The sequence below is a fragment of the Trichosurus vulpecula genome, chromosome 4, assembly GCF_011100635.1.
Source record: "Trichosurus vulpecula isolate mTriVul1 chromosome 4, mTriVul1.pri, whole genome shotgun sequence".
NCBI classification, from domain to species: Eukaryota; Metazoa; Chordata; class Mammalia; order Diprotodontia; family Phalangeridae; genus Trichosurus; species Trichosurus vulpecula.
The window spans coordinates 392,251,351-392,273,466 of NC_050576.1; the positions used below are offsets into that span (position 1 = coordinate 392,251,351).

A 22,116-nucleotide genomic window follows, 5' to 3' on the forward strand; every position below is an offset into this window, starting at 1 on the left:
CTAAATTAATGTGATTCAGCTAGGAAACACAGCAAATAAGATATTGGCTTAATTCAAGCTAATAAGTCTTATTTATCGGGACAGTAATCATGATTGATCAGTACAAAGCAAACATAAATCATGAAACTGCATCATCAATACTTATGCATTAGGAAGAGGATTCATTAAAAAAAATGGAAGTTTTATATCATGCCTAGGTCATTAGTCTAATATGACAATCAACAAGGAGCAGACACCACTCATTTAGAGTTAATTGCACCCTAGAATTAATGAGTAAGATTTGTTCAAAAAAATAGAGTTTAACTAATCTTGTTGGGTTGAGTCCATGCCAGAGGAATAAACAAAAATGACATTCAGGCACTCTATTGTGTATCTCTGTGATATATTTGTTGTGTGTTTTGTGAGTTATGGTCACCTGCCATCCAACCATGACTTGGAGGTAAGTCTGAACCTTTATTTATGAGCTGTTTCTGTAGTCCTCATAATGGGCACTGTTTGGCACTGCTGTTGACAGAGGAACAAGCAGATAGGCTTAGTTTTTTGCCCTCAGAAGCTTATCTATCACTGGTCATATAATCCCTCAATTGGAATGGCTTATTTCAAGCCCATTAATAAAATTAATTAACAAATATTTCCAATGGACATTGGTTGAATATGCACAGATAAATGGTGTTTTCCTTGCTTACCAATTAAAAAAATAGTGCTCCTTTTGGCAGCATGTATATTAAAATTAGAATGAGATAGAGAAGATTAGCCTCTGAGCAAGAATGACAAGCAAATTCATGAAGCATTCCATATTTTTTGCAAAAAAAAAATAAAAAATAACAGGGCCAAACAAAGAGCTTTAGGGACCCAGAAGCAAGTTATTGAAGACGCTCCTGTCTGGCTGCATAGTGGGTCTCTAGGAAGGATTCAGTGCATCTTCTCAGATGCCTCAGTCCCATCCCCATTGCTATATTTATATGAGAGAAGGGGTAGAGGAGGAATGGGAGAAAAGAAAAAGAATGGATATTGGAGAGTTTTCTCTTTGTTTTCTCTTAATACTCATGGTGATTTTTTCTTTTTCTACTTTAGATCCTAGTCAGTAGTAGCATGGAGTAACACTCCACAAGAGTCCTCTTCTAATGCTTCCTCATGACCAGAGAGCCCTCTGGGTTCTCAAAGGCCATGCCAGTGGACCACAGTCTCTGGCATATTCTACCATGCTTAGAAGTCTCTGCAAGAAACTGTGTTATCTAAGCAGCAGCCTAGCTCAGTACAGAGAGGATCTTTGACAGTACACTCAACAAGGGAAAGGAAAGAAATAACCATCTATTAAGTGCCTACCACATGCCTAGCAGTGTGCAAAGTGCATTTACAAGTATTACCTCATTTGATCCTGGTGATGAATTCTTTGGTCATGACAATATAGAAAACAAAACAAAATACAAAATGGGCCTCAGTCCTGTGCAGCCTCCTTCCACTTCAGCAGTGATAGTGGCGTACTGATATATATGGGAAGGAGAGGGTGCTAAGAATCTCATAGCTATTTAACTGTGTTTAACATCAACTTAGCTGTTGCTATTTAAATGTCAGTATTCTACCCATGTGACTCTGGGCGAGTCACTTACCTCTGCTTGCCTTAGTTTCCTCATCTGTAAAATGAACTGGAGGAGGAAATGTCAACTACTCCAATATCTTTGCCAAGAAAACTTGTAAAGAGTTAGACACACTGAAATGAGTGAACAACAATTCTCCCATTGGGCAAAGCTTCAAGTATGGCCTGTTGAAGGGCTCTTTGTCTAATGACCAATGAGTTGATCTACTGCTGGAGGAAGAGAATCCTAGCAATATTGGTGTTCCTCTGCTATGGAATACCAGAAGTCATAAGAAAGTTGTACCTCAAGGGTAAGATGGCTCACAGGTTCTCCTTGGAAAGACGAAAAGAGCATTGACAAAATTTTGTTTATTGGTTGTAACAAAAAATCCATTTTGTGGGTTACATTGAACTAATTTTATTGTGCCTAAGCAAAAAGTTCGCCATGCAAATCATTGTAGTTTATATGTTAATGTCTGTTGCAGAGGATAAAGAGAGAACTCTATTAAGAACTTGATAAGACCTTAATATATACATATATGCACACAAATATGACAGATAAATATTGCTATATATTGTGTGTATAAATTTTATATATAAATATATACTCAACCTATACTTTGAATATTCAATGATTTGAATGCAGAGGACGACACGGGACAGCCAAGGAAACTTTTATTGGAAAACACGGCTTAAGATCGAGAAATAGAAGAGGACAGAAGTTTGTATGATTCATAGAAACCAGAAGAACTAAGAAAACAATATGCAAAATTACTAAAGCAATATAAACGGAAAAAACAAAAAAAAATACTGTACATTGTGACTGGTCTTGGCTCCAGAGAAGAGCTGAGAGAATGTATCTTCTTCCTGTCTTTGCAGATGTGAGAAGGGGGTGAGGGAGACTGCTATGAGAATATAAAATATTGCATATATTGTCAGACATCATTGCTGAACTGCTTTCCCCCCAACCCTTTTTTGTTTTTCAATCTTTGTTACAAGCAATGGCTTGATGTTTATGACAGGGAATGGGAAATTTTAGGAAATAAAAGTGATGTAAAAACAAAAATATTGATAAAAATAAGACTAAGGGTGGAGTAAAAAAATCTCATACACATATACAATGAATTTCTTCAAGAAGAAAGTCAGAAGGTAAGCATTGCATAATGTCACACAAACACAAAGAAAATTAAATTAACTTTAACCCAGTAGATGAGCACCAACCGGTTACCAGTGTGTCATTCCCAAATCAGTGTGCAGTTAGACCATTGACTGGAAAAGCACATCAGATTTCACATAGAACTTCATTTTGTACCTCTTTTATACAATATACATACATGTTTTTATGTGTTATAGTCATTAGTTAATGTTTTGTCCACCCCTTCCCTTCCAGTAGTAACTCCAAGAGGGCAGGGACAGTGTGTAATCTAAACTATATTTCTTCTAGCCTCTGCATACAATAGGAGCTAATAAATGTTTATTGAATAGAATTGAAGTAAAGATTGTTTCTATGCCTCTGTCTCAGATAGCACAGCCCATTGTGTGCTGCTTTTATAGATAATGAATTAGATCTTCTCAGTGTTCACTCAACACCATTATTTAAGTAAGAAAGCCCTACTTTTCTGAAGGCTGCCCCTATATCTTGAAAGGATTCATGGAGTTTCCCAAAGTTTGTAACCTATGTTCCGGGAAAATCCTGCCTCAATCTGTTGCTTAGCATCATTGCTATTTTTTCTTATTTTTTTCATGAGTAGAAATGTTATGTATGGCATGGTGCACCCTATATTTCCACTGACAGTCTTCTGGAGATAAAATAGCAGGGCGTTGGTGTGATAGATTTGTAGGAAGGAATCTCAAGAGAGTGTATGATCCATTTCTCTGCACCTAAATCATGTTGGACTGATGGAAGACATAGATGTTTTTTCCCCCTAGCGCAATGTGCTGGGATGCTGTGATCCTTTACTAAGCTAGATTCTGGACAGAGTACAGTGGGCACGAGGACAGCAGCACTCTTCCTCAGTCTTGCTCCTGTCTGTTTCGGCACCTTTTTCTTTAAAGATGGGAAATGGTGCCTCATTGACTGGTTGACTGACTGCACTAATGTTATCTCTGGCTATTCTTGGACTAGATATAAAAGCAGTTTTATTTCAATTATGTTTATTCATTTATTTGCCCCCAGGAGCCGAGGCCGCTCAACACTGGAAGGTGCCAGTTTTATTCAAGTGGGGTAGGATTCTTGTATGACGTCTACCAGACTGAGGTAAACAAAAGCACCCTGGGTTTCCTTTGCTTCATGTGCTGATAACCTTAAAGATCTAATGCATTTCCCTGTGTTCCTCCCTAAAAGGAAGTGGAATATTCCAATTCTAGCAGTCTTCCTTCTATCTCTCTAACTCCTGTCATGGTGGGTAATTTATTTTCCATGGTTGATCATTTTTTTAGATAGCTTAAAAAATCAATTGTATTTATTTTGGCAATACAATTATTCTCATTCCATCTTTGGTACATCATGGTCTGCTGGAAATTCATTTGTTCAGTTCTGTATGACTTTCTCCATGGGGATTATCATTAGTTTTTTTTCTTCTACTGACTTTAAGTATTGCAATAAATAGCTAAGATGATAAATCTACATTGGCTCAAGATGCTCTAACATCTAACATATTGACCTTCCACCAGCCAAGAATGTCAGTATTCTGCATAGTGGGTTCCCCCCCCCATTTTTAGCTGCATCAAAATGCCAGAAATAATAAAGTACATGACAAAACATTAATACATTTCCTCTTGAAACATCAGACATTCATGCTTGGCACTTTGTTTCCTTCTCTTTGCTTTCTATCACTAGGCCTGTTAGCTTGAGTTAACACGGATTAGTCAACCTGCTACAAACAAAAAAGGAAGGGGGGATTCACGGAAAGGAAAATGGAAAACAAATGACCCCATGGTTTATGGGAAGCCAGATGTCCTTCTTCACAATTTGTTCCTTGGCTCTGCAGAAAGTCACTGGAACTGCATCAAATTCCTTGATAGAATATTTCAGAGGATAGATGTTTTGAAATTCATGTGTACTGGGGCTTAGATGTGAGGAGGGGAAGGGAGAACGTTAAACAAGAATCATGTGCTTTGATTCAATATGGTCCCCAGAGTGCTTCCCCAAAGAAGGCTCATTAACTGGGTTCCATTGTTTCAAGGTCTCAGGAGGGTTCTTTTGGAATGAGGCCCTGGGATTCATTCACTTCCCCTCTTAAGTGCCCTCAGAGTACCAAGCTCTTCTGTGTTTACTGAGATAGAATACCTAGTTATATTAAAGTGCACAGGTTTTTTACTATAATATGAAGAAATCTTTGGGGACAAATGACTTGCAAATTCTGTGTAACAATATTTACATGTAATTGGGGGAAATAAAAATTATTAAAATTTTAAAATAGTAATAATAATGATGATGATAATAGAGACAGAGTGGCAGAGTAGATAGAAAGAAGGCCAGGCTTACTGTTGGGAAGACATGGCCTCAAGTCTTATTTCTGTATGCAACTCACTGTGAGTCTGGGCAAGTGACTTAGCTTTTCAATGGCCCCAAGCAAACTTCTAAGATTGGAAGTTAAAGAATAGTTACTGATTTGCATTGAATTGAAGAAACTTCCTCACCAGATGTTCCTGATGTTAATGAAATTACAGGTCCAGAAAATAAGTGAAAAAATAAGTAACACATTTCTAAACCACTTCGAGGGCAGCTAGGTGGTACAGTGGATGGAATGCCGGGGCTAGAGTCAGGAAGTCACCTCCTGAGGCCAAATAGAGCCTCAGACACTTACAGACTGTGTGCCCTGGGCAAGTTACTTAACCTTGTTTGCCTTAGTTCCTCATCTATAAAATGAGCTGGGGAAGGAAATGGCAAACCTCTCCAGCATCTTTGCCAAGAAAACACCAAATGGATTCATGAAGAGTCAAATATGACTGAAATGACCAAACAATAATAAAAGTCACTTTGAGTTTCACCAGTTGTTTCCCCTCATTAAAAAAATCTGTTAAGTAGATAATGCAAGTATTATTGCTTCCATTTTGCATATGAGAAAATGAAATTTAGAGAGGTAATTGGCTTGCCCATGTTCATAACACAGGTGCGCAGTTTCACAACACCTTTCACACACTGCTCAGCCTTTCCCAGATCCTCCTTTCTCATACAATCAAATAAGGGTTCCTCCTGAAGCCCAGCTCATTGGATTATTTGGTCCTTCCTTGCTAGTTGGCCTTTTTTTTTTTAAAAAAAAAAATTTAGTCATCAGGCTAACTATTTCTTTTAGCTTCCTTGGTCCCTGGAGAAATCAGAATTCTTTTCTGACACAATCCCAGGTCCACTTCTTGGCTTCCAGTTGAACATTTCCATTTTTAAAGCTGAGTTATAATTTATTGTTACTTTTATTGTTACTCCTGCAATTTGAGTTTCTTGCCAAGGAGAGAGATATGGCAGCTAAGTTTAGGCTATAAACTCATTTACTAAATCTTATGGAAGAGGAAGGCAAAAGACAGGAAATGACTGGTTATTGACATGGAAGTCATTTCTGGATCAGTTGTCTGGGTACAACAGATCATCAGCTTGTCAGGACAAAACAATCTCTTCAAAGGTGGAGAATGATTACTCAACACTCCATGCCTGTGTGAGGGGTGAGGTTGGCAAGAGCTTGAAAAAGAAGAGAGAATGATAGTCTTCTACTTCTCAGCTTTGAGAAAGAAGACATGTTTCTAGGTTCTCTTCAGGTCTCTGAAGGGAGTGAGAGTCAGGGAAGAACCCAGCGTATAGAAGAGCCGGCACCTTGGTCATGTCCCCAGATCCCCTCTTTGTTTCACTAGGGTGTAAGGGAATTTTCCCTTGGGTGATATCTGGGACACTCTCTCTCTCTCTCTCTCTCTCTCTCTCTCTCTCTCTCTCTCTCTCTCTCTCCCTCTCTCTCTCTCCCTCTCTCTCTCTCTTGGCTGAGCTGAGATATCTTGCTCCCAGTGAGAGAGCTCACTGACTGTCTGTATTATCTGGCATGTATTCTCATCTGTATACCTTCTCTGATCTCTATTTACTGTCTATAATTTAGAACTGCCCTAATCTTACCCGTGTAAATAAACCATGTATCCTGATAAATGGAGACTAGATGAACAAGCAGATATGAAGAGACTATCACCATTTCCTCTAAAAGTTTAATGATAAAAGACAGTTACCACAATAAGGAGTCCTAATGAGTCTAGGAACCACCTCAGCCCACAAACATGATCTCCTTGAAAAGTGATAAAAATGAAACACCAGTTTAGGATATAAATTTATTTGCAAAAAATTTGAGGAGAAGAATGGTGGGAGATTATGAGTAGTATTGCTTCATAAAACAGTGAGAAGTGTTCAGGGGGAAAACAAGTATGCAAAAACTTTTTTGTAAAAATAACTTAAGACAGGATGAAACTATGAAAATACAATAAACAGTTGGAAAAAGCGGGGGGGAATCTAACATTCCTAAATAAATTCTCTCTCCATTGCTGATATTTGAGGCCACTAAATTTTGACTCTAGCACCACAGACCCCAGTTTGCTACATGAGGCACTAGAAATAGCATCAAAGAAAACAAAGTTGGGAAGAAAAGCTGAACCAGACAGTATTTGAAGGTGAAGTACAAGTTGGAGGTGGCACAGTTTTAAAGATATCGAGGGACTGATTCTCAAAATATCTGAGAGAGGGAAAGAATTCAGGTAATTGGAAAAAATTAAAACAGTTTTACCACTGGGTGAATAAAACTCCCCACAACCGAAGGGACTTTAATAACTATGAATTCACATGGCTATATTCTCATTTATTTTTCTTTGTACCAGATTTGTTATTTCATTTTAACTCCAGTGAGAATACCAATACTGATAGGAACCTTCTCTTCAATTTATAGTCTAAGAGAGTTACTTAACTCTTGTGACTTGTCCAGGGTTAACAGCCAGGGTATGTCAGAGATGGAACTCAAATGAGGGTCTTCCTGAATCTAAGGCCGACTCTCTCTATACTATGGCATAGTTGTCTCTTTCTTCTATAAACTCCTTATGAGAATAACATATCATATCAAAGGCATCCTTGATGAAAATATTCCCTTCTTATTTTTTTCATCATGGATGCTATTGATATAAAAGAAATTGACTTAGTTGAATAAAATACAGCCTTAAATGTTCTCCCTGGCCAAGGTATCACCAATATCACCCGTGCATATATTAAGATCATTTAAGATGTCTTGACATATGCAACAGCAGTGGTGGCTATTTGATCATTAACAGCAAGTGGAGTATAAACAGGAGACCTAATGTTTGCTGGAGGTGTTTGTCACTTTCATGGAGGATGTCCCATATACAGTCTAAATGGAATTGGAATTCTTTACAGGTTGGGAGGTTTTCCAAGTGTTTCTGTATGTGTAGTATATTGTACTGATTGCTTAGAGCCTTGATATGTTACAGAGCCTCTTTAACGAGATTCATAATCACTCAAAAGAATATGGCTTAACAGTCCAAATAGGAAAAACTGAGTAGATGAAAAATGCCTCTAGTCTAAACTATAAGATGCAGTTGGTGAGACAGTCTCTAGATTTGATACATCGTAATATATATCTAGAGCAGCCACTGTGCTTGAACAACAAAACTGAACCCAAAGCTGAATTGGAACAAGAGGATACAGGCTTACATATGGGAAATTCCATAATACTCCTAACAACCACCCAACATCTTTCCAAAGCAAAGTCCTCTTTTAAATATCAGTATTCTTCTGGTGACGCTTATATATCTATGAATCATGGAATTCTATAGTCTCCAAAATATCAAAATCAGGGGTTATGCAAAGGGAGTTATTTCTCTTGGCCTTGTGATACTTCCCTTTCCATTGCCTCTTGGCAGACAACTTCCCCCCACAAACAACAGCACAACTACGACTTAATGTTCCCAGGATGAATAATATCCAGAAAGGTCAGAAGATTCAAAATAATAGAATCCTAGAGTTGGAAGGGACCTTAAGCCTCATTGAGTTCAGTGTCCTCTAGTTAAGGTCTGAGCTTACTCTAAAACAAATATTCTTAGCCTGGGGTCCACATTCAGATTTCAAGATGCGGATAATGATGTCTCTGTTTACACAAACCTTTGATATCCTTTGTCGTCCTGTGAATTTTATTTTATGTATTTGAAAATGTGATTCTGAGCAGTCAGCCATTGGCTTCACCAGACTGCCAAAGGGGAGCGTGGCACAAAAAAGATTAAGTACTCCTTGATCTAGAATGTCAAGAAAACATGGATTCACATTCAAATAATTTCAGTCTTGTTCCTCCACAGTCAATCAATTGTCATCTTATACAGATTCTCCTTCCACAAAATCTCTCACATTTATCTCCTGTCTCTTAGTTATTTTAATAGCCTCCTGACCAGCCACGTTGCCTTTAGTTATAATAATGATAACTAGCATTTATATAGCACATTAGGATTTGTAAAACACTTTGCAAACATTATTTCTTTTTATCCTCATAACAACCCCGGGAGGTGGGTGCTATTATCTTCCCCCTAAAATGGAAAAACTGAGGCAGACAGGTTACGTGACTTGCCCAGGGTTACACAGTCCGTGTCTGCGTCCAATTTGAAGTTAGATCTTCCTGAGTCTAGGTCTAGCACCCTATCCATTGTGCCACCCAACTGTCTCTCATTTCTAATTTTATCCTTTATTTAGATGCTAAAATAAGTTTCTCAAGGCACAGATCTCACCAGATAAGATTCCACTCTAAGATTCAAACTACAGTATTTACATTTCGAATAATAAAATATAAATTTTAATGAAATAACAATACATTTATTCTGTGCCTTTCTCTGAAACATCTTTTTAAAGAGTATTATTGTTGATTTTTGTTTTTATACAACAGGCATTTCCCCTTAATCTCCCCTCCCCCATGTTCCCATCAAACCATTCCTTGTAACAAAGGAACACATTTAATCCAAGCTGGCTAATTTAGCAACTGAGATTTATAACACATTTCACATTGTAGTTCCCACCTCCCTACTGAGAAGAGGAAATTGTGTCTCCTTGTTAGTTTTCCAAGACTGAGATCATTCCACAAATCCTTAATTTGGTTGCTGTTTTAGTGTTAGCTGTTTAGTCATTTTTCAGTCCTGTCTGACTCTTTGTGAACCCTTTTCGGGTTTTCTTGGCAAAGATAAGGAATGGTTTACATTTCCTTCTCCAGCTCACTTTACAGATGAGGAAATTGAGGTAAACAAGGTTAAGTGACTCGCCCAGGGTCACACAGCTAATATGTGTCTGAGGCCGGATTTGAACTCATGAATATGAGTCTTCTTGACTCCAAGTCCAACATCCTATACACTTTACCACCTAGCTGCCTTATTAATATCCTTAACATTTGCGTTTTCATCATCATTGTGTATCTTTTTTCTGGATTCTGCTTTCTTTAGTTTGTCATCACTTCATATAAGTCCTCCAACGCAGAACAGCTTTTCAGGGATAGGTGAAGATAGATGCCAGGGATAGAAAGCCTCTGAAAGCTTCCTGTTAGCAAGTGGAATTCTTGTAATCTTAGGATTATAGGATCATAGATGTAGGGCTGGAAGGGACCTAAGAGGTCATGAAGTCCAACCACCTCATTTTACAGATGAAGAATCCAAGGCAATGAAAAACTACATGTGCTTTGGGACACTCAGTTAGATGGGATAGGAACTCAGGGCTTTGTGATTATAATTCTAGCATAACATATGCTCTATGAGCAGCTAGATGGCACAGTGGAGAGAGTGCCAGAACTGGAGTCATGAAGACTTATCTTCCTGAGTTCAAATCTAGCTTCAGGCGCTTACTAGCTGTGTGACTCGGGACAAGTCACGTAACCCTGTTTGCCCCAGTTTCCTCATTTGTAAAATAAGCTGGAGAAGGAAATGGCAAACCACTCCAGTATCTTTGCCAACAAAACCCCAAATAGGGTCATGAAGAGTCAGACACAACTGAAAATGACAGAAGAAGAGCATATGCTCTGCCTCTCTGGAAATTGTTTTCACAGTATTATTTTCTCTTGTTGTCAAATGGTCTTGGAAACAGAAAAGTTGGAATTTTTGGCATCCTTTTAATCATATCAGTGTTGAAGGCATTCTCATTCTTTCTGTAGCTCCATGTCTAGAAGTGATCTATTTGTACCATATGACAATTAGTCAGCTTCATCAAATAAAAATGATGAAAGTGCCCCACATTTTAGGGGTCATTAAAATGATTTCCTGTCTGGATGAAGTGTGCGACTTGAATTCACTCAGATCCTTCCGATGTCTGTCTGCTTTCTCAAGTCTCTGTCTATTTAAATGAGCCTTTTCTTGCTTGTGTCCAACAGTTTTTCTTTGAATTGGGGCTCCTTGGTTGTTGTCTGGTTCTGTCTGTTTTCCCCTAGAGCATTAGGCTTACTGTTTTCTGGATAAAGGGGGAAAGGGAAATAAAAAGGTTTTCAAGGAGGTAGAAAAAGCAAAAGTGCTAATGGGCATTTTACTTGAAAGAAAACCCTGATGCCTCCAAGTAGATAGAAATTCCTCATGTGTGGGAAGCTGAAGGTGCTCTATGTTCTGGAGTAGAATGGGAAGTGTTACAGAGGTGGAAGCAGCTGAGACAACTGAAATGCTTTCTCTGCCTACAGGTCACGTGCCATTCTTTGACTAGCAAGTGTCAGCTAAAAGTGAAAAGTAATACATGCTACTGCTGTGACTTATACAACTGTGAGAAGTAAGTACCTTCTTCCCATATCCTCCCTCCCTCCTCCCACACACACTCTCCTACCACTCTGAGGAAGATCGATGGGGTCTAGATAAATGTCTTCCACTGCTATTTGCTTTCAGAATAGTGTTTACATCAAGTCTGGCCCTCTCCTTGCTTGTTTCAACCCTGCCAGTTCCTTTTTTTATATAGGATTGGTCGTCCTCCAAGGGTTACACTGGACACCCTCTTGTGGTATAGGATTTCCCAGGATGACAGACCATTGTTATTCATTGTTGTACAGCAGGTAAATAAAACAGGTTGAGGTCTTGCAGAACACCAGGTAAAGGCTATGCCATCCTCTCAATGAATGCCTACATGCCTACGTAGATATCAAGTAATCAGTGCTATGGTCCTAGGCTCCAGAAGTACAAGGGACCTTTACTGGTCATCTAGATAAGACCTCAACAGTAAAGCTGCCATTTTGTAGACCAGGAATTCTATTTCTTCTATGGATTTCCCATACATTTTCCAGATGAGTTTATAATAAAAATCTGCAGACGGATGACCTCTGGAAACCCTTTTCATTCTGCATGCTTTTAGTGCTGGTGTGAACTTACCAAGTAAAGTACCAGTAAAAAAAAAAACCCTGCTCTGCTCTCCCTGCCTCACAATGCTCCCCCTACACACAAATAGGATGTGTGACTTTATTAAGGAAGAGAACTTTCCATGTGGAAACTCTCTGCATGGAGCCAGATCAAAGTTGATAACTGTCTAAGGCTTGGTAGATAAGTCCTACTGAGTTTCCTAAGGTATGCAGAAGTTAAAAGACTTGCTCAAAGTTAACCAGCTGATAAGTATTCGTGGTAAGATTTGAATCTAGGGCTTCCAGACTCTAGACTCAACACCCTATCCACTATGCCTCTCTGCTTCTTAGGAACATCAAGGTGGAAGTGGGTAGACAAGCCCACCTGCCCCATTAAAATTGGAGTGTTCCATGAGACTTCACCTCTTGGGGAATTGTTTTGGGGACTGATTAGTTTTTGAACCCAAAGGGATCTTTAGAGGCCATTAGTCCAGCCTCTTTATGTTTACAAATGAGGAAACAGAGGGCAAAAGAGAGTGAGAGACAAAGGTCACACAGAAATTCTCAGGGAAGACCTAAAAGGGACAAAGTTATTTGTCCTTGAAGTACTGTAATAGAAGAGATGGGTTAGAAGACTTTGTGAAAGATAGTTTGCCCACTGGGTGGCGGTCTTTTTGATCTACAGAGTTTATTGGCTACCAAGACTGGAGAGCTATTGATTTTTCCATGAGATGCTTTACTACTGAAAAAAAAAATGGGGAAAAACAAAGTTCCTTTTATAGTCTTATAAAGTTTCATGAATATTTTGATATTATATGTGTATATTCACACACTTTTGTATATATGTATGTTATATATGTGTGTGTGTGTACACACACACACACACACACACATGCTCACATTGCCATGAAGCTTGTATTTAGACTTTTAAGCAAAATAAGACTTCTATTGGCCAGATTATCAATGTGTAGGACTCTATGGGTGGGTGAATTTATTATCCTTCCTGGTTCAAAACAGGAGGTCTTCAAGGCTCCAACCACTTAGCCCCCACCTCTCCCATTACCTGCCATTGATTCTGAAACTGTCATTGTTTGAATCATCTCCTTTAGGCTAATGGATTGTCTCAAGATCAGTCAGCTGAACAAGAATCAGAGATTTAGAACCAGAAGGGACTTCAGAAGTCATCTAATATAACCACCTCATTTTATAGACAAAGAGACATAAACCCAGAAAAGTTAAATGCCTTACCTAAGGTCATACAGGAAGCAAGTATATGGCAGCTAGGGGGTGTGCTGGATTTGGAGTCTGGAAGATTGGAGTTCTGATCCTACCTCAGATACTTACTAAATGCATGATGGGACAAATCGCTTCATCAATCTGTGCCTCAGTTTCCTTATTTCTAAAATGGAGATAATGAGAGCACCTACTTCACATGGTAGTTGGGAGGATCAAATAAGTTAACATATGCAAAGTGCTTTGCAGAGCTTAAAGCAATATATAAGCACTGGCTCTTACTCTTAGTGTTATCATTATCAGAGCTGAGATTCTGACTCCAAATCCCTTGTTCTTTTCACTCATGGTGACTTTGCTGTCCAGAAGGCCAACTTTCTATCTGAGCACACACCACCTTAGCCATTCTGTTTCTTCTCTCCCCACCAACACATTCTCCTCTCTTCTTTCTCTCCCAAGATTCTCAGGTGCTGAGAATATAGAGTCCATTTTTTGCTGTGTACCCTGTCTATTCTGTGCTACCTTCCTTGGCAAGTTCCACGTACCTGCTTCCTCACTCCCCTCAAAGTACAATGATTCTCTTGGGCGAGTGCTCCAGTTTCTGTTGTTTCAGACTGTTCTTCCAGTTTGTAGGCATGAGCTGGAAGCAGCTGGATATGCTGTGCAAGGATTTCTACATCCAAGTAGATAAATGACAGTAGCCTGGGGAACCTCAGATATGGGACATGAAGATTGGAGGGAAATCTGGTTGCTAGTAATCTGAATCCCCAGTACTACTGCTCTAGTTTTGTTTTGAATAAGTGTGTGTGTGTGTGTGTGTGTGTGTGTGTGTGTGTGTGTGTGTAATTAAAATTAAGTTGTATATAGAATATGGATAGGGACTGGACCTGTGAATTCAGTTGGTGTAGAGAACTCTCAGATGAGGAAACTACCTCTACCAGTGCAGGTCAGTCAATCACAGAAGCCAATATATTGAATTCAAGTCTTTTTCTCTTTGAAATCAGCTCAAGGGTCAAGAGTAGCTTTTAACTTTCTTTGTATTCTCCTCTCCCTCCACCTCAGTGTAAGGCATGGCACATATCTGCTGATTGACTCAGTGTGACCCTACTATGCCACACTGACTTTCTAGACATGATATCAAAGAAATTGTTAGCTTCTGCAGTATTTATCTATGCTAAAAAAACAAACAAACAAGCAAACAACTAATGTAAAGGGAAGAATTTTAAACTTGGTTTGGTTGATTTGGGGGAATCCTTTTTTGGGGGAAGGGGGGAACCTGGGGATTGTGGTGTACGGGATTGACAGTGTTCAATGGTGTAAGAAACTCCTTGGTGAGTGACTGACCCAGGGTCGCGTAGCCAGGAGGTATCAGAGGTGACATTTTAGCCCAAGTCTTCTGACTCTGAGGGTAGTTCTCTATTCCTTATACCAGGGGTGGGGACCTGCAGCCTCAAGGCCACATGTGGCCTTCTAGGTCCTCAAGTGTAGCCCTTTGACTGAATCCAAACTTCACAGAACAAATCCCCTTAATAAAAGGATTTGTTCTGTAAAACTTGGACTCGGTCAAAAGGCCATACCCAAGGACCTAGAAAGCCACATGTGGCCTGGAGACCACAGGCTCCCCACCCCTGTCTTATACCATGCTGCTTCTCATGATTATATTAAAATAATACTGATTGTGGCCACTTATTAGAACTGCTGACCATTTTTGACTGCCATATGCATAATATATAAAGCATATAATGTGTATCAGCTGAATTTTCTTGTTCGTTGCATTTTGTTACAATACTAGACTCAATGTATGTCTAGTCACCTATTGCTTGTGTAACAAAGTTACCAATGCCATTTTCACTTTACCTTATACAGCACAGAACACTCTACTAGTTACTATGAGTTTGTTGGAGTCAGTGGCTGTCAGGATGTGGTTCACCTTTACCGTTTGCTGTGGACCTCAACAGTGCTAAACATCATTGGTTTGTTTCTGGGGATCATCACTGCAGCTGTCCTGGGGGCCTTTAAGGACATGGTGAGTTGGGTGATTCTCTCTCTTGACCTGCATTGCTTTCTCCATTCATATTAGGTCCAGAATCCAAATCAATTAATGTACACACACACACACACACACACACACACACACGTATATCACTGTAATAGCAAGCACCCTGGCACATCTAGGATGGCCTGCCAGCACATGTTCTTTGATCTATTTTTAAAGGAAAGATAGCTTTTTAAAGGGGCCAACAATCTAACTTTAATTACATTCACTAGCTCAAGGGAAAGGTCAGCACCCCGAACATGGAGAAAATGCAAGCAGAGAAAATACAAGCAGAAAGATCAACAGACAGGGCTCTAATCTGTCTGAACAAGGTAATACAACCACCTGCATATACCACTGGATCAGGGGAGCATTTACATCTGAGCAGTCGGAGGGCTCTGAACCAATGGCCACTCAGAGTCCTGTCCAGGGAATCAAAAGGTCCTTCTCATAAGTGAACCCCCAAAACAAAATGTCACTTCAGAGTATATATACCCTTTTGCCAAATAGGCTCAGAGCCAGAAGGCATCACAACCCTTGTGACTCAGTGCCTAAATAGCTTAGTACCAAAAGGTGTGGAAGCCTTCCTAGAAGCAAGCCTCCCCTAAGCAAGCTCCTCCTTAGGCAAGTCCCTCTCCTAATGGGGTCTTTGTGACTTGGTATGCATCACAGCTGTGAGCTGCGTCAGAGCTCAAAGCAGCAAGCCTATTAAAGAACAGGGGAAGATCTGTCTATTCAATTAACATTACAAAAACAGTTTTCCATAGAATGGTTGAAAAATGAGTCCTTACGAAATTGTGCCGCAAGAAAGATACATTTTTTGTACAAATTAATTTATTTTTAGTTTGCAACATTCACTTCCACAACTTTTAAATTTTTTGTCTCCCTTTCCCCCTCTCCAAGACAATGTGCGATCCTATATACATTCTTATTAAACATATACATATGCATTCTTATTAAACATATTTTCACATTAGTCATGTTGTACAGAAGAGTTAGAACATAAGGGAAGTACCATGAGAAAGAAAAAACAAAACAAAACAAAACAAAAAAAGAGAGCAAACAGTATGCTAAGATCAGCATTCAGACTTCATATTTCTTTGTCTGGATGTGGATGGCATTTTCCATCATGAGTCTTTTGGAGTTGTTTTAGGTCCTTGCATTGCTGAGAAGGGCCAAATCTATCAAAGTCAGTCATCACATACTATGGCTGTTACTGTGTACAGTGTTCTGGTTCTGCTCACGTCATTTAGTATCAGTTTATATAAGAAAGACACAATTTTAAGAGCACTGGACACAGAGTCCAAAGACCTCAGTTCAATTCAACAAACTGCTTATTAAATGGGAACTTTATGTAGAGAACTGTGCTTAATAGTGAGAAATGCTAAACCTTGATAAAACATGTCACTGCTCCCATACAGCTTACAGACTTATAATTAGATTATATGAAAAGTACATTTGAAAGAGGTAAAAAAAGTGCTGTCTGACTTTAGAAAAGGAAAAAGTAATCATTAAAAGGGTGTAATAGAGAAATGGTGCCAGGGAGTTGGCATCATTTGAGTTGAGCTTAACATCACAGGATAAATGATTTACAACTTGAAGGGACCTTAGAAATCATCTAACCCAATGTTATCTCGCAAATAAACATAACTAGAAATTCACCAGGTAAAGATGAGAACAGTGTGAATGAAGGCAGAAAGGTAGAAAAATACAATGCTTAACTGGGGGCCAAGATGGTGGCTGGAAAGCAAGGACTCACTTAAACTCTCCCCCAGGTCCCTCCAAACACCTGTAAAAAATGGCTCTGAACAAATTCTAGAGCTGCACAACCCCTGAAATGGTGGGAAGCAGGTCTCTAGCCCAGGACAGCCTGGGTGGTCGTTGGGAAGGGTCTATCGCACCATGCTGGATGCAGAGCGCAGCCCAGCATAGGCCATGCCAGGACCAACCACACAGGGAGTCGGGCAGAGCAGGCTATAGGGCCATAAATCACTGAACTGTGGCAATTGCCAGACTTCTCAACCCACAGACGCCAAAAACAACGGAGCGGGTTAGTGGGAAAACTCCTGGATCAGGGTGAAAGAGGGGTATGGTCTGGCCCCAGCCCCATGGAAAATGGGGAGAGGGGATCTAACAGATCTTCCAGAGCTCCAGCTGTGGCAGCTTCCAGAGTCCCTGGCCCACACAGTGGAAGGAATTGAGCTGCAGATCAGAGCAGGAGTGCAGGGAGCACTTTGCTGGCTCAGAGGCAGGGTTCTCTTGCTTTGCCCTGCTTGGATCTGGGTCGCAGTCCTGGTTGGTGGTTCTTGGGGGAGGAAGAGTGTGGGTGTAGCAGAGCTTGCAGTGACAGGGTAGTAGGAGTAGCTCTGAAAACAAAAGCACAGCCCCTAAAGCTTGGGACAAAGTACTCTCTACACTACAAGCAGTCAGACTCTGACAAAAAACTCAAGGGTCAAGTAGTTGGCTGGTGACATGACCAGGCAGTGAAAAAGGACTCAGACTCAGACTATAGAATCTTTTTTTGGTGACAAAGATGATCAAAACATACAGCCAGGCAGAATTAGCCAAATGGAAAAGGAGGTCCAAAAGACCACTGAAGAAAATACTACTTTAAAAATTAGATTGGAGCAAGTGGAAGCTAGTGATTTTATGAGAAATCAAGATATTATAAAACAGAACCAAAGGAATGAAAAAATGGAAGATAATGTGAAATATCTCATTGGAAAAACCACTGACCTGGAAAATAGATCCAGGAGAGATAATTTAAAAATTATTGGACTACCTGAAAGCCATGATCAAAAAAAGAGCCTAGATATCATCTTTCAAGAAATTATCAAGGAGAACTGCCCTGATATTCTAGAGCCACAGGGCAAAATAGAAATTGAAAGAATCCATCGATCGCCTCCTCAAATAGATCCCAAAAAGAAATCTCCCAGGAATATTGTCGCCAAATTCCAGAGCTCCCAGATCAAGGAGAAAATACTGCAAGCAGCCAGAAAGAAACAATTTGAGTATTGTGGAAACCCAATCAGAATAACCCAAGATCTGGCAGCCTCTACATTAAGAGATCGAAGGGCTTGGAATACGATATTCCAGAGGTCAATGGAGCTAGGATTAAAACCTAGAATCACCTATCCAGCAAAACTGAGTATCATGCTCCAAGGCAAAATATGGATTTTCAATAAAATAGAGGACTTTCAAGCTTTCTCAGTGAAAAGACCAGAACTGAATAGAAAATTTGACTTTCAAACACAAGAATCAAGAGAAGCATGAAAAGGTAATCAAAGAAGAGAACAAGAAAAAGAAATTGCAAGGGACTTACTAAAGGTGAACTGTTTTGTTGACATTCTTACATGGAAAGATGATGTGTATGATTCATGAGACCTCAGTATTAGGGTAGCTGAAGGGAATATGCATACATATACGTTTATGTATATATATGGGTGAATGTGTATGTATGTATATATCTATGTGTGTATATATATATGTGTGTATATATATATATATATATATAGAGAGAGAGAGAGAGAGAGAGAGAGCGAGAGAGAGGGAGAGAGCGGACACAGGGTGAGTTGAAGATGAAGGGAAGATATCTAAAAGAAATAAAATCAAATTAAGGGATGAGAGAGGAACATACTGAGAGAGGGAGATAAGGTGAGATAGAATGGGATGGATTATCTCCCATAAAGGTGGCAAGAAGAAGCAGTTCTGTGGGAGGAGGGGAGAGGGCAGATGAGGGGGGAATGAGTGAACATTGCTCTTATCAGATTTGGCCTAAGGAGGGAATACCATACATACCCAATTGGGAATCTTACCCCAGGAAAGAAGAGGGAAGAAGATAAAAAAAAATGGGGGGGATGATGGAGGAGAGGGCAGATGGGGGTGGAGGTAGTCAAAAACAAACACTTTGGAAAGGGGACAGGGTCAAGGGAGAAAATTCAATAAAGGGGGATGGGTTGGGAAGGAGCAAAATATAGCTAGTCTTTCACAACATGAGTATTGTGGAAGGGTTATACATAATGATACACATGTGGCCTATGTTGAATTGCTTGACTTCTTAGGGAGGGTGGGTGGGAAGGGAAGAGGGGAGAGAATTTGGAACTCAAAGGTTTAAAAACAGATGTTCAAAAACAAACAAAAATGTTTTTGCATGCAACAAGAAAATAAGATACACAGGCAATGGGGCGTAAGAATTTATCTTGCCCTACAAGAAAGGAAGGGGAAAGGGGATGGGAGGGGAGTGGGGTGACAGAGGGAAGCGCTGACTGGGGAACAGGGCAACCAGAATATACGCCATCTTGGAGTGGGGGGGAGGGTAGAAAGGGGTAGAAAATTTGTAATCCAAACTCTTGTGAAAATCAATGCTGAAAACTAAATATGTTAAATAAATTTAAAAAAAATTAAAAAAAAACATACAGCCAGAAGAAGTCAACAGAGTCAAAGAGCCTACATCAAAAGCCTCCATGAAAAACATGAATTGGTCTCAGGCCATGGAAGAGCTCAAAAAGGATTTGGAAAAGCAAGTAAGAGAAGCAGAGGAAAAATTGGGAAGAGAAATGAGAAGGATGTGAGAAAACCATGAAAAACAAGTCAATGAATTTCTAAAGGAGACCCCAAAAAATACTGAAGAAAATACCACCTTAAAAAATAGACTAACCCAAATGGCAAAAGATTTCCAAAAAGAAAATGAGGAGAAGAATGCCTTGAAAGGCAGAATTAGCCAACTGGAAAAGGATGTCCAAAAGACTACTAAAGAAAATACTACCTTAGAAATGAGATTGGAGCAAGTGGAAGCTAGTGACTTGATGAGAAATCAAGAAATTATAAAACAGAGCCAAAGGAATGAAAAAATGGAAGACAATGTGAAATATTTCATTGGAAAAACCACTGATCTGGAGAATAGATCCAGGAGAGATAATTTAAAAATTATTGGACTACCTGAAAGCCATGATCAAAAAAAGAGCCTAGATATCATCTTTCAAGAAATCATCAAGGAAAACTGCCCTAATATTCTAGAGCCAGAGGGTAAAATGGAAATTGAAAGAATCCACCGATTGCCTTTTGAAAAAGATCCCAAAAAAGAAACTCCTAGGAATATTGTTGCCAAATTCCAGAGTTCCCAGGTCAAGGAGAAAATTCTGCAAGCAGCCAGAAAGAAACAATTTGAGTATTGTGGAAACACAATCAGGATAACACAAGATCTAGCAGCTTCTACATTAAGGGATCGAAGGGCTTGGAATATGATACTCTGGAGGTCAGAGGAGCTAAGATTAAAACCAAGAATCACCTACCCAGGAAAACTGAGTAATGCTCCAAGGCAATATATGGATTTTCAGTAGAATAGAGTATTTTCAAGCTTTCTCAATGAAAAGACCAGGGCTGAATAGAAAATTTGACTTTCAAATTCAAGAATCAAGAGAAGCATGAAAAGGTAAACAAGGAAGAGAAATCATAAGGGACTTACTAAAGTTGAACTGTTGTGTTTACATTCCTACATGGAAAGATGATATTTGTAATTCATGAGACCTTTCTCAGTATTAGGGTAGTTGAAAGGAATACACATACATATAGACAGAGGGCACAGGGTTAGTTGAATATGAAGGGATGATATCTAGAAAAATAAAATAAAATTAAGGGGTGAGAGAGAAATATATTGAGGGGGGAGAAAGGGAGAGATAGAATAGGGTAAATTATCTCACATGAAAGTGGCAAGAAAAAGAAGTTCTGTTGGGAAGGAAGAGGGGGCAGGTGAGGGGGAATGAGTGAATCTTGCTCTCTTCAGATTTGACTTGAGAGAATAACATATGCACTTAATTGGGTATCTTACCCCACAGGAAAGTAGGGGGAAGGGGATAAGAAAGGGGGGACCATAGAAGGGAGGGCAGTTTGGGGGAGGAGGTAATCAGAAGGAAACACTTTTGAAAAGGGACAGTGTCAAGGACAAAAATTGAATAAAGGGAGACAGGATAGGATGGAAGGAAATATACTTAGTCTTTCACAGCATGATTATTGTGGAAGTGTTTTGCATAATGATACATGTGTGGCCTATGTTGAAAAAAAATACAATGCTTATTGAAGGGAGAAGAGCAGTGGGGTTTGGCTGAGGTCTATAATCTGAGGTCCCAGGCTGCTACAAAAGTCTCAGTGTTCTGAATTCAACAACACATTTATGAAGTGGGCACTTTGTGTACAGAACTGTGCTTAATAGTGAGAGATGCAAAAACTTGATAAAACACGTCCCCATTCTCAGAGAGCTTCCAGACACATGTAACAATAATTAGATGGCAAGCAAATTTGAGGGGGGTAAATAAAGTTTACCCTCCCTCCATTATCTTGAATCTGCATTGTATGTACCTGTATACATACATGCTGTGACCCATGCTAGATTGTAAGTTCCTTGAGGGCAGGGGGTAGGTTTTACTTTTGTAAAAAGCAGTTAGGTATTGTGACGTGTGAACGATGAAATGACTGAAGAAACAAAGGTTCAAGCTTCCAAGCATATTGATTTATTAAGCAATACATGCCAATTGCATAACAAATCTTTTCCAGGCCTTACTCAACTTTGCTGCTGGACCCCAAATAGAGGGGGAGACAGGCTTTTATGCATTAAAAAACAATCAAATAAGACCAATTAATTAAAAGGAAAAAATTAGCTAGGCTACAAAATTAGGTAATCTGATTTCTAATTGGAAGAAAGATTTGGAGACTTTCCAAGTTGGGAAAGAGAGAGTGAACAAGTGCAATTAGCTGAAATCAGAAAATTTGGTGTTTTACTCCCCACAAGTGTCTGTATTCAATCAAAGGAACATGGAAGCAATAACCGATTAACCAGCATAGGGCCAGTTCAGAGCCGACTAATCTAATCCCCTCAATTCCCTTAGTTGCTTGAGATGTATAGTTGTGAGAAAATGCCTTGCATCAATCTTTGGATCTGCCCAGGTGTATCAGGAGGGCAGAGTTTATAATCT

The 22,116-nt window shown here is 39.5% G+C and overlaps 1 protein-coding gene and 1 non-coding gene across 2 annotated transcripts in view; both read left to right on the forward strand.

Moving 5' to 3' along the window:
- TMEM255B (transmembrane protein 255B) overlaps positions 1-22,116 on the forward strand; it is a 134,982-nt gene that overhangs the window by 99,524 nt on the left and 13,342 nt on the right. The window contains exons 5-7 of the mRNA XM_036755795.1: positions 3,753-3,833; positions 11,242-11,327; positions 14,980-15,139. Of these exons, the coding sequence (XP_036611690.1) occupies positions 3,753-3,833; positions 11,242-11,327; positions 14,980-15,139 (327 nt within the window). The remainder of the gene's footprint in view (positions 1-3,752; positions 3,834-11,241; positions 11,328-14,979; positions 15,140-22,116) is intronic.
- On the forward strand, positions 701-802 carry LOC118849283. The gene has a single exon (XR_005010331.1). It is a non-coding gene; the product is annotated as a U6 spliceosomal RNA (small nuclear RNA).